Source organism: Lepidochelys olivacea, assembly GCF_965140295.1.
Source record: "Lepidochelys olivacea isolate rLepOli2 genome assembly, chromosome: 3".
Lineage (NCBI taxonomy): Eukaryota > Metazoa > Chordata > Testudines > Cheloniidae > Lepidochelys > Lepidochelys olivacea.
Window position 1 is genome coordinate 4,582,869 of NC_140413.1, and position 13,573 is coordinate 4,596,441.

The 13,573-nt window shown below is 51.1% G+C and overlaps 1 protein-coding gene across 1 annotated transcript in view; it reads right to left on the reverse strand.

The window, feature by feature from the left end:
• Positions 1-7,456: 7,456 nt before the first annotated feature.
• SCARA5 (scavenger receptor class A member 5) overlaps positions 7,457-13,573 on the reverse strand; it is a 138,383-nt gene continuing 132,266 nt past the window's right edge. The window contains exon 9 of the mRNA XM_084622354.1: positions 7,457-8,182. Coding sequence (XP_084478480.1) covers positions 8,046-8,182 — 137 coding nt within the window. The 3' untranslated portion in view covers positions 7,457-8,045. The remainder of the gene's footprint in view (positions 8,183-13,573) is intronic.

Genomic DNA, 13,573 nt, shown 5'->3' on the forward strand with positions numbered 1-13,573 from the left:
CCATGTGACTCCAAACTCCATCTTGCTGCTGTGATTTTCCACAGTAAGAACAAAGGGGTGGCCTTCCACATGGCAGAGGATATAAATGCCCTGTTTTATGGGCCTCCATTTTGTCTTCAGTCCTGCTTCTTACCTCTGGAGGAACTTTAATACACTGAAGCTCTGAACAAAGGATTGAATGACCCATCCCAGCTGTGGATGTTCTCCAGAGACTTGATTTGAGCCTGCAGTTTATTCTTTCACTGCTACAAGCCTGAACCAAGAACTTTGCCATTGCTGTGTGTCATTGATTCCGTTTAACCAATTTTGGCTCTCATCTCTATTTTCTTCTTTTTATGAATAAGCCTTTAGATTTTAGCTTCTAAAGGATTGGCAACAGCGTGATTTGTGGGTAAGAGCTGACTGGTGTATTGACCTGGGTCTGAGGCTTGGCCCTTTGGGATCGAGAGAACATTTTCTCTTTTACTGGGGTATTGGTTTTCATAACCATTCATCCCCATAAGGAGCGGTGCTGGGGGTGATACAAGGGAACTGGAATATCTGAGGGAATTGCTTATATGACTTCTGGGGTAAAACCGAAGTCCTCTCTGTTTGGTTGGAGTGGTATGCCTTCGTAATAAGGGACACCCAACCTAGGGTTGTGACTGCCCTGCTCTAAGCAATTTGTCCTGAACTGATCAGTGCTGACTAATATTGTTCCCTTGAATTCCCCCCTCTGTCTGAATCCATCTATTGTCTCTTGTCTTATACTGAGGTTGGCAACTCTTTGGGATGGGCACTGTGTTTGTGTCTTTCCTCCCTGTGTCAGGATCCGGAACTCGACCATCTCATGGTCACTGCCTCCCAAGTTCCCATCCACTTTTGCTTCCCCTACTAATTCTTCCCAGTTTGTGAGCAGCAGGTCAAGAAGAGCTCTGCCCCTCATTGGTTCCTCCAGCACTTGCACCAGGAAATTGTCCCCTACATTTTCCAAAAACTTCCTGGATTGTCTGTGCACCGCTGTATTGCTCTCCCAGCAGATATCAGGGTGATTGAAGTCGCCCATGAGAACCAGGGCGTGCGATCTAGTAGCTTCTGCGAGTTGCCGGAAGAAAGTCTTGTCCACCTCATCCCCCTGGTCCGGTGGTCTATAGCAGACTCCCACCATGACATCACCCTTGGTGCTCACACTTCTAAACTTAATCCAGAGACTCTCAGGTTTTTCTGCAGTTTCATACCGGAGCTCTGAGCAGTCATACTTCTCCCTTACATACAGTGCAACTCCCCCACCTTTTCTGCCCTGCCTGTCCTTCCTGAACAGTTTATAACCATCTATGACAGTACTCCAGTCATGTGAGTTATACCACCAATACTCTGTTATTCCAATCACATCACAGGGTTGCCAATAGGGTTGCCAGTTCTGGTTGGAGATATTCCTGGAGCTGTCAGCACATGACAGACTCTTTAATTAAAGATTAATTTTTAATTCCTGGAGACTCCTGGAGGGTTGGCACCCTTAGCCAGGAACGGCACAGAGCCCTGGAGCGGGCTTGAGGCACTTGCTGCCATTCAGCGTGAAGAGTCACGCTCAGCGTTTAACCACCATGTCCCCAGGGTAGCCTCCCTGCGCTGTGGCCCCAGGGGCCTGCTGGGTCACAGCCTCTTGCTCGGACAGTTTGAAACGGGGGAGGGTGCAGGGGGGAGCCCCAGAAATGATTTGCAAGCTGAAGAAACTGCCTGTCAGGGCAAGGCGGAAGGAGCGCGACATGTGTCGCTGATCGCCAAGCAGGCTGAGCGCGGGGATGTCATTTCAGAAAAATTTGGGGGAAGGGCAAAGTTGTGCCATAATCACTGATGGCCGGCACGGGACAGGGCTTGGAGCTCAGCTGCGGTCCAGGCTGTTGCTTCCTGTCCGGCTGGCAGGGAGAGGAGGGTGGCGTCAGAGGCCGCTCAAAACAGTCTGCTGCCCCCCAACCCCCAGACGCCTAGGGCAGCAGATTTGGCCCAGCCACCCTATAGCATGATGGAGGGGCAGCTGGGACCAATCTGTGGATGCCTAAAATTTGGGGGTGGGGAATGCCCTGCCCTGCCCCTTAGCATATTATGCCCTGAGCGCAGTGTGACCTAATTACAGTGTTTAAGACTCTTCACCAGGAAAAAATACCAGGTATTAGAGGGCTTTCGGGGGCTGGTTTATACTGGGAACTGACCTGGGTGTACTACGGCTCGCAGGGGTGTGAAAAATCTGCACCCCCCCAAGAGATGGAGCTACATCGAACTGATCCCCAGTATAGACCACGCTATATTCTTCCATCGGTCTAGCTCCCACCTTGCACGATTAACAACACCGACCGGAGAACCCCTCCTGTTAGCGAACACAGTGTCTCTGCTGAAGCACTCCAGCGGGAATGGTAGCAGGCCAAGCGTAGGCAAGCCTCGAGGCTCTTGGCAAAGGGCAGGCCAAGACCTACCAGCCGGAAGCGAAGCCAGGCACATTTGCGTTAGAAACAAGGCACAAATGTTTGGCAGTGAGGGTGATCAGCCATTGGAACGACTGGCCCAGGGAAGTGATGGATCCACCATCTCTTCCGAGCCAGACTGGCTGCCTCTCCGGGAGATGCTTTAGTCAAACACAAGTTATTGGGCTCAACGCAGCAGTCGCCGCCTGAAATTTGCTGGCCTGTGATCTATAGGCCCACCTGGTCTGAAACCCTCTGAATTGCTGAACGAAAAGCAAAGCGAAAAGTAAAACAACCCACCCACCGGAGCCTTTGCGGGAAGCAACGTCAGTGCTTCAGAGCCATGTCGGCGGTTATATGCCTTACCCTGAAACAAACAGAGGAAATGTTTGTCCCAGGGCCAAAAGAAGGAATCGATCATCCCAGGAAACAATCGCTAACCGGGGGCATTACACTGTCTGGGTCCGTCTTCACTGCAGCTATTACTTGGGTGTTGCCCCAACCCTGCTCCCATCAGCACACAAAAGCCTCTCACACAGGTTCACTGGTGCTTCCACCCTGGGTTTGCTGGCCCGGCAGGGGGCGGGTGGGTTGGAGCCTGGTGCTGCTTTCCCTTCCGCTGGGAGCCTGCCCGCTTTCCGGTGAGGAGACAGGCTCAGCCTCTCCGGTGCTGCGAGTGCTCTGATGTCTTCCCACAATTCCCCCCGTGTGCCCTGAAGGACGGACAAGTTCTCCCATCAATCACTGGGAATAATCGTAGAGCGGCTCAGCTGCAGAAAGAGCTCCAGGACGCACCCTTCCCAAAGTCCTAGCGACACATACCGGGGAGTACATGCCAGGGAGGACACTACCTCGGGTAGGGCTTGCAGTGTGGCTGCTAACACCCAGGCTGGGCTAAGCCAGGTGCTGATCACCAGGGGCCGGGCTAACTGTGCAGTGAGGACGTGCCCTCAGAGTCAGGGAAACCACTTAGCAGGCCCCTTGCCTGACGCGTGGTGCAGCTCTTCATGGTCATCCCCATTTAAAAATGCTGCACAAATGCTCCCCAGGCTGCCTCACCATTAACGAGAAGTAAACGGGGGCTTGGCACAAGCCCTGATGGGCCTCAGCATGGGCAGGGAACGACACCGAGCAGGTGAGAACTTCCTCGAGATGGCGAAAAGCCCAGTCCTGGCAGGGCTTCTCGTCGCTTCTCATTAGAGACTTATCCCAAATGTAGGAGGCATGTTGCAGACAAAGATGCAGGCACCGTCCCTGGCCCATCGCCTTACAGTGTAAATAAGAACAGGACCGAGGCCTGCTGGCAGAGCAGGATGGCGAAAAGGGTCCCACCATCCCAGCTACCAAAGAGGGGGGTTCCAAAGGGGATGGAGCTCGGCTGTTCTCAGTGGTGGCAGATGACAGAACGAGGAGCAATGGTCTCAAGTTGCAGTGCGGGAGGTCTAGGTTGGATATTAGGAAACACTATTTCACTAGGAGGGTGGTGAAGCACTGGAATGGGTTCCCTAGGGAGGTGGTGGGATCTCCATCCTTAGAGGTTTTTAAGGCCCGGCTTGACAAAGCCCTGGCTGGGATGATTTAGTTGGGGTTGGCCCTGCTTTGAGCAGGGGGTTGGACAAGATGGCCTCCTGAGGTCCCTTCCAACCCTGATTTCTATGATTCTGTGATCTCCTGGGGACAAAGAGAGAACTTCAGTCCCCAGGGCTGCGCCTCCCTCCCTGCCTGATGTATGCAGAGTTCTGGATTCCTTCTCAGAGCAGTGGGTTCTCTGCTCTCTGGCCCCTCGTTTTACCCTACAACCTATTCGCCCATCCCTGTTTTTTGCTGTCTTTGTCTGCCTGTAGCTGGCTGATCCTTGTTCTGCAGCCTGCCCTTCCTTATTTACTGTGTTGGGTAGAACTCCCTGCCCTCTCCATGCCAGCCACAGAATCAGGACCAGCATCGATGGCCCCCAGAGTGTCTTTGCCACTGAGATGCGTTTAATGTGTACACATAACTTCAGTTGTGATGGAGCACCAAGCCCTGGCTCTGCGGAGTCTTGTCTGTGGTCGGATCTATGTCTATAGATACCCCAGCGACATATAGATATTTAATTGGCCCCTTGAATGTCTGAAGACAGCTCAGCGCTCATTCAATCTTTACAGCAAAAGTGTTCATCACCCTTGTGAAAGAGGCGAACAATGTAGAGCCAGATCCTCAGAGGGTGTAAAATACCATAAATCAAGACAGGAGGTCTCCTTCTAACAGCTCTGTCCTACCTCCTCCATGACAGCTGAGACAAGTGCAAGAACTACTGGGTGGAATTGTGTGACCTGTGTTTTGCAGAAGGTCATGGAGCCATAGACTCCAAGGCCAGAAGGGATCAGTGTGAGAGTCTAGTCTGACCTTCTGTATAGCACAGGCCAGCGACCTGCCCCACGATAATTCCCAGAGCAGAGCTTTTAGAAAAACATCCAGTCTTGATTTAAACATTGTCCGTGATGGAGACCCCACCACGCCCTCTGGGAAACTGATCAGGTTAAACAGAAAGGTCAGTCTAGTAGTTTAATGGTTTTCAACCTTTCTTCATTTTGAATGGCGGCGCGGACCCCTTTGGAAATCACAGACCTCGTCTGCGGACCCCCAGGGGTCCATGGACCAAGGTTAAAAACCGCTGAACTAGCTTGTCAGAATGAGCCTGTCTGGCTTTAGCATCTATGTGAACTGGTGACCGCCATGGAGTGACACCAAGGTACATCAGCTAAAACAGGCCCACAGGGTTTGGTGTGAAAGCCAAGACACAGAACTACTGTATTTAACTAGTGCCAGCACAAATGCTGGGAGGTACAATCACTTCTTTGCTACACAGAAATGTTTGCCAGGGCAAAACCACTGGGTGACTGATGCTGAAGTGGGACTTTAATCTCCCCACACTAGGCTGAACACGGGACCTAGTGTAGCACGGAGCATGGGCTAGTTCCTCTCCCGCCTTTCTTCTGTAGGGCTCAGTTTCAGTGTTCAATTAAGAATCCTGGGGTGAAATCTGGACTCCATTGTACTCAATGGCAAAACTCCTCTCGCCGTCAGAGGGAGCAAGATTTCACTCAGAGAACCCGAGAATGTGTCTCATTTCTCGCCTCTTTCCAAGGTTAGTCCAATCCACACCTTTATAATGAACCAGTCACCACTGGGCTTGGCGCTGCTGGCGAGATCGACAGGTCAGTCTAGATGATCGGGTGGGTCCATCTGGCCTGAAACTCTCTATCTCTATGATCATTGTATTTAGGATCCACGTCTTACGTCCCTCAATAGCCCCACGTGTTTTATTTCTCTAGATTACTAGGCAGATTAGAGGCCTGACCTAAAAGCCTACTGGAGTCAATGAGGGTCTTCCACTGATTTCAGTGGGCTTTGGCTCAGGCCCCCAGTGACTTAATGTCTGGTTCCATAGTGCATGGTTCTTAGGGAACATTTTGATGTCTGAAGCAGCTTCACAGAGCTAACATGAGAGGTCCCCACAAACCATCCCCCTAGCGGTGAAACGGGGGAGGGGGCCGTGTGTTGTTGTGGTATGTGTCTGTGTGCATGGGTAAGGGCTCCTCTGAATGTTACTGAGAGGTGGGTGGCTATGTTGCATGAGCACCCAGTGGTATATGTAGCCTCATCATGACGGAACCTAAGGATACGGGGTCAAAATCAGTAGCTTCTACTGACAAGAGCCATTGAATTACACGGAAGAAGACAGGATGATTCCGGATGCCCCGCCCGCTGCAGAACATTACAGAACATTAATCACATGTGGTACGTCAACTTGCTCTTACCATCGGATCCCAGCTCACTGCTCTGGTAAAGACAGGACCCATGCCGTCCCCCCAAAGGCTCAGCGATGTCCTTATTCTTGTGTGCATGCTAGGCCCTTTCCGGAGGATGGAGAGTGGGGACTGCAAAGAAGCAATGTGTTTACTCACCTTCAGCTGGGAATAGAGATGCAGTCTCACGAGCTTATCGTGAGCCCTTTCACCTGTAGGTCGCTGGTTTGAATCTGTCCTCTGCCAGCTATCGCCAGAAATTGTTGGCAGTTGTTGGCGGCCTACAGGAAAGGAGTATGGCTGGTGTCTCTCCAGTTCCCACACTGAACTGGTGTCCGTTCCACAAAGACCACCTTCCCAGTGGGCACGACTTAGCTGTGGGCCCACCTCACTCCCATTGCTCATCAGAGTCACGGCCCTGATTTCAAAAACACAGGCGCGACATGAAGGTGAATCAGGCACCTTGTGGCAGTCCCAGCAGAGAGCCCATGGCCATAAAGACAAACGTATACCCCTGGGGTTAGCGGATGTTCCCATGCAGGCTAGAGATCAGCCGAGACCACACTGCGCTCAGCTGGAGCAGAGACCTTGGCTAAGGCTGACCTGAGAAGAGACGGTCCAGGCTTTAATAAGGTGAGCGGTACAAAGGGCTTGGTGTCTTTCTACACGGTTCTTTTACTGGGCTGCCAGCTCCTTTCAGCACAGCGACTATGGAATGGTCCATGAGGTCGTTTCCAGGCTGCCTGGCCACTGACCAGCCATGCTGTGGGACTGCCCTCCTTTGGGCGGGCACAGGGTCACACGGCAAGGATGGGAGCCGCGTGGCAGCTGCGTGGCAAGCCGGCGAATGGCCGTACCGTGGCACGTAACGCTAGGCAGCTAAGACAGCGGCTCAGCGTGTGAGAGTGTGTCTCCCCCTAGTGGCTGGTCACCACGTTTATCACAGCTTGCTGCTTAACCAGCTCATGGAGTTACACCTTTAGCCGAAGCAACTCTGGTTTCTCTATGTATGTGGCCACGACTAGCTATAAAAAAAGAGAGCAAGGTCAGATATTACTGGGCTGAAATAAACTGATGCACCCTCTGCACCCATCAGGTGTAACGAGTAAGGAATCTCTCTCAGCAACGGCTTCGCTTGCGTAGACTTTTGTGACTGGCGCCTGGCGACTCCCCGCGGGCCCCAGTCATCTGCCTTCTGCTTTCCACGGGGTGCAATGTGGGGAACTCGAGAAGAATAAAAAAAGACATTTATTTCTCAAATAAAATGTTTGAGGACGCATAGGCTGGGGCTGGTTCGCTGGCTTGCTAAAGCTAAACAGTAGACTACGTCTGTCTCCGGCCAGCCTAAGTGCAATCGCTCCTCGTCGTATATACCTTGGAGTCTGCACTGGTCTCACAGTCCAGTCCTACTAGCCCGCGGCAAGATGATGCATCTCAGCTGCTATTAAAATACCCATGTATATTACAGGGCTGGAGAAAGGAGAAGGGGTGGCTAGGGATAATGGGTCTGCAGCCTTAACTTTGGTCTAGAAGCGAGAGCAAGAGACAGACAAGGCAAGGAGGGGGAAGGCTACAGGAATTGCTAATATTACCCAGGAGAGTGGGGCACACGGGAGAGGAGTCACAGCAGATCAGAAGACAACAGACTCTGCAGTGAGCCCGGAGGCAAAAGGCAGATGCTCAGTCACCCTGGAGCAGGTGGCTGGGCTAAGGATATACGGGGTGGTTGCTGCAGCATTTCTCAGTGTGTCCCTCTCTCTCGGCACAGCCCCCTCCCAGTGGGATAATCTGGCTTCTCACTGGCGGCTTGTCCTTGAGGTCACTGGGTGAGGCACTTCAATCCAGCGTCCTCGGCGTGGCCGCAGTTGCTCTTCCCCCAGCTGGAGAAGCTGCACTGAAACAGACTGTCCTCTGTGCCTTTGCAGGCAACGTCGTCCATCCAGATCCGACCGATACCTGAGGAAACATTGGGACAGCAACATTAGCTGCAATGCCAGGCTGCCTCCAGTAACAGCCTGGTCTTATTCCGGGATAATGCTTAAACCTCCAAACCCAGCAGCTTGCCTGCAGCAGCATCACAAAGCACTGGCCTGCAAAGATCGTGTCACCCACCACTGATAGGCAGCCACCTCTGAGAGATCACCGCAGAGGGGAGAATTGGCAGGTTTGCTTCTTTCTGATGTACTAAGAGAGCCTGGATTGCCTTTTCAAAAGCTTTTTCCTGCTTCCTCTTTAAATTAAGAAGAACAGGAATGTCCAGAATGTGTGTGTTGGAGGGCTAGCTGACAGCCACAGGGATGGTCTAGATAATACTTAGCCCTGCATTGAGTGCAGGGGACTGGACTAGATGACCTCTCGTGGTCCCTTCCAGTCCTATGATTCTATGTGCAATTGGAGCTAGCTAGGCCTTTAGTTAAAAGGGTAGGGCTGCTGTGTCTTTAACAAAGAGAGTTTTTCTCCATAGTGTTTGAGCTACATATGTGTTAAACAAAATCAAGCAAAAAGCAAAGAGTTGTTAATGGTCTGAATAAAAATCACTTCCCTTCTGAATTAATCAGCTTTCACTTCCACACTAGCCTCCCAGATCTCTAGTTATCCACAGAGTCTGTCAGGGTTTGAATTTGTAATGTAAAGAACAGGTAGGGAGACCCCCTTTAATGCTATTAACCAAGATGGTCAGGGATGCAACCCCATGCTCTGGATGTCCCTAAGCCTCTGACTGCCAGAACTGGGACTGGACAACAGGAGATGGATCACTCAATAAATTGCTCTGTTGTGTTCATTCCCTCTGAAGTACCTGGAACTGGCCACTGTTGGAAGACAGGACACTGGGCTAGATGGACCTTTGATCTGACCCAGTCTGGCTCTTTTTATGTTCTTATTTTATTTTGAAGGGCAAAAGTGAAACCTTTCTGGCCTTCATCATCCATCCTAAAGAAGCAAAAAAAAAAGACCACGTCTTCCTCCTTTCCATTTCATAGGTTGACAGGAACATAGGCTTTGCCAGATTGGATCAGACCGGGGTCCGTCTAGTTCAATGTCCTGTCTCTGACAGTGATGGCACCAGAAGCTTCTGAAAAAAGAGCAAGAAATCCAGCAGAAGGCAAATGTGGAATAACCTTTCCCCTGTGAAGATCTCATCCTGATCCCTAATAGAGATTGGCATAAACTCTGAAGCATGAGGTTTTATATCCCTTCCAAAATTTTGCTAGCATTAACTAGGATAGCTCGGAATAGTCTTGTAACCTATTAAATGTCCAGTTTCTGTTTGTGTCTTGCTCAACATTCAACTCTGGGCCTCAACAACAAATCCAGTGGCAGTGAGTTCCACAGTCCAATTACGAGCTGTGTGAAACTCTAAGATGCAAACCATACTGGAACTGTGCTTAAACTCAAATTTCTCTAACTCTGAGAGTAAACCTACTGATGAGGCCAAGACACAAAGCTCTGCTATAAGGGACTCAGATCCAGGGTTTTTATGTTGACCAGGATTGAACAGATGACCTGACTATGATCTGATTCCCCACAGAATTCAGAGGTGTTCAGATCTGGCAGTGTGCCTCTGGCCCATCTCTCATTAAAACCAGAAAGATGAATTCCTCAGAGCCCCAGCATCTTTGGGAACAGAGAGAGTCCCAGAGAGGCTAGACTCTCCCTTGTCAGGGTTAAACACTCCTGCCTTGGTTGGTAACGAGATTATAAGAATGGCCATACTAGGTCAGACCAAAGGTCCATCTAGTCCAGAAACTTGTCTTCCAATTGTGGCCCAATGCCAGTTGCCCCAGAGGGAATGAACAGAACAGGAAATCATCAAATGATCCATCCCCTGTTGCCGATTCTGAGCTTCTGGAAAACAGAGGCTAGAGACACCATCCCTGCCCATCCCGGCTAATAGCCATTGATGGCCCTATGCTCCATGAACTTATCTAGTTCTTTTTGGAACCCTGTTATCGTCTTGGCCTTCACAACATCCTCTGGCAAATAGTTCCTTGGGTTGACTGTGCATTGTGTGAAAAAATACTTCCTTTTGTTTGTTTTAAACCTGCTGCCTGCTAATTTCATTTGGTGGCCCCTAGTTCTTGTGTTATGAGAAGTAGTAAACAACACTTCCTTATTCACTTTCTCCACACCAGTCACGATTTTATAGACCTCCATCATATCACCCCTTAGTCGTCTCTTTTCCAATCTGAAAAGTCCCAGTCTTATTAATCTCTCCTCAGACGGAAGCTGTACCATACCCCTAATCATTTTTGTTGCCCTTTTCTGAACCTTTTCCAATTCCAATATCTCTTTTTTTGAGATGGGGAGACCACATCTGCACACAGTATTCAAGATGTGGGTGTAACATGGATTTATACAGAGGCAATACGATATTTTCTGTTGTCTTATCTGTCACTTTTTTAATGATGCCTAACATTCTGTTGGCTTTTTTGACTGCCGCTGCACATTGAGTGGATGTTTTCAGAGAACTGTCCACAATGAGTCCAAGATCTCTTTCTTGAGTGGAATGGAACGGTGGGATGCGGGGTCCCACGCCCAAATGTTCCTTTGAGCTTGTATGTGTCAGGGCCTCTTGGCCCCCCATCCCTGGGAACAGGGCTGGACGGTATCAGAGGCAGCCTGGCGATGAGCCACATGCCGTGCTGCGGGATCTGATTACAGAGCAGAGAGATCAAAACCACACGGGCGCCCAGCCTGGTTAAGTGCAAGAGAGCGAGTGTCACTTGCACTCATTTGCTTCTCTGTGACAGGCCTCCGATGCCCACATCCCGACGAACGCTGGGGACGTTCAGACATGGGCCTCGACTTTGCTGCTGGGACCCAGCTCGTCAAATTACGAGACTAATAGGTGCCAGCAGGTGCAGTGGGCATAGCCTCGGGAGCGTGAAATAAGTGACCGGCAAATAGGTAGGGGAATAAATAGATCATTCTTCCCTGCGCACATGTACCATGCTGGCCTGGCACATGTGTGCCTGTCTCCGTCTGGTGGCTGGACCGAGTGACTACACCAGCCTGACCCTGCTAGAGGCATTAGCTTCGGTCTCTTGGCACCGAAGAATAGACATTTCCTGACACGAAGCCCCCCGGAGACGACCACACATGCTGGCAAGAAGGAAAAGCCCCCGTGGCCCTTGCTGGCTGCCCAGCGTGGAGCGCCAGACACCGAGCTCAGGCCAAGCTCTTTGTCCGGCGCGGGGCAGGAGAGTCTGTTCACGCTGTAGTCACCCAGCAGGAGTCCTCTCAGAGAGGAGACTGCTGGGCTTTAGTTAGGGCGTTTGGAAAAACTTAAGTGTCATCTCTCTCTCGGCCCAGCCTTCAGCTCGGAGGAACCGGCTCGCACGGGGCTCTAACCTGCCTGGCAAGGCCTCCGTGTTTGTCATTCTGTTTGCGATGCCCCTTGGCCCCCGCAAGAGAGACTGAGAAGGAGCCATCTCGCCCTGAGCCCCAGCTTCTCCGAGAGCTGGAGGGGCGGGAGTCCCACGTGCAGATGGCACAGCCTCGAGAGCTGGCACGTCCGACCAGCACGTGAGCCTGGGCCACGGGGGCGCTGGCTGCAGGGGAGGGGTGGTGAGGCCATGGCCACGGAGACGGTGGACGGTCTGGTCTTCCAGGGAATGTCTTCACAGCAAGCGGGAGCGAGCCTCCAAACCTGGCGCAACAGACCCAGGCCCGTGCTACTGTGCTAAGAATGGCTGCAGAGACTGTGCGTTGAAGTTGCCATTTGGGTGGGAGCTCGGGCTGTGAGGTCTAGGAAGGGGGCGGGCTTCAGAGCCCATGACACATCCCGAACGACGTCTGGAGTCCCCAGCAGTCTAAAAAGGCTCTTCCTTGGCAGACAGTGCCGGGGACCTGGGGTTGGGACCGTCTCCTGTCCACCCCGGATCAAACTGAATTGATTTGATAATGTCAAAACATTTCGCTGCTGTCAGGAAAAACAGGTTCATTTGGACGTGGTCATTTTGTCTTACTTTTTTTACTTTTATATGAGAGTATCATATGAACTTCAGCGGCTATGGTGTGTGTTACGTTGGATATGATCGTATACTGTTTCAGAGTTCTCACAATGCAACGGTTTGATGTTTCTGAAACTGACAGTCCACTCTGTGAAGAATTCGGACATTTCGATTTTTCGTCACAACTCAAAAGAAAAACAAATTTCAAAATGTCCGGCTTTCCTGGGGGACTGAAAGTCCATTGCCCGTCCAGCTCTGCTAAAGAGTCAGACCCAGATCCGCCCCGATGGCACAGAGAGGCACAAAGCCCGGTGTGGCACATTGCTTCCTGGTAGGTACTTCCCCAGGGGACCAGCTCCATCTGCCAGGGATCCATGCTGTCTTTCCGCGTTGTGATTGGCTCTTGCTGTCTTTGTTCTTCTTGTAGATTTACCTCCCCCTGTTAAAGTGTGTTTCTGCTCAGAAAAGTGACTGTAAAAAAAAGAAAAAGAAACAGCGACCCTCTTCTTACTCAGCAGATCTGCTCCTCAGGAGCGTTCAGGGTCTGACCTGCTGACTCAAGCTGAGCAGACTTTACCAGCTAGTCATCCCATTGATTGCAAGGGGCAGTAAGGGCCCGATCCAAAGCCCATTGATAGGTTCCCAGACTTTGGATCAGGACCTAAGGGACTACTCTAAGTGAGTAAGGGTAGCAGAATCAGAGAATCCTAGACTATCAGGGTTGGAAGGGACCTCAGGAGGTCACCTAGTGCAACCCCCTGCTCAAAGCAGGACCAATCCCCAACTAAATCAGGTCCTCAGTGCTAAGCTTGTACTCTGTTTTATTCCCATTTGCCCTGCAGAAGAGTGAGCCGCATTCTTTCCTGGCTCACGCGTCATCAAGCGACTTGTTAACTGAGTCCTAATTGAGGACTCTTTCCAGCTGGACAGACCCCAGCTTGACTCAAAGATCCCGGGGCCGCATTCGCAGGGCTGGCGGTGAACAGGTCTGTACTTGGAAATGGAGCAGGTTTGATCCGGGGAACATGGAGACGCGAGAAAGACGGGTCCCTTCGATGCCATATCCATATTGTCACTTTACAGAGGAGAAACACACATCAAGGAAGGTCAGTTCAGACACCTCAGCAGAGGGACGCTGCCTCTTTAAGTGGCAAGTATGGTCTCTGACAACGCAGGCTGTTCAAGCCAAACACGCTAAGACACGAAATGTTTGGACGGCCTCAGTGGGGTTTTTCCTAGAATTAGGGGCCATGATGCGACTGTTCTTTTATTAAAACGGATCAGGGAAAACTTCCGCCAATTTCTTTGCCATTGTTTTATTTTCCCCGCCAAGAGGGAAGGGCAGCTGATAAAACCCCTTCTAAGAAAGGAAATGGACGGCATTAATGGGAGA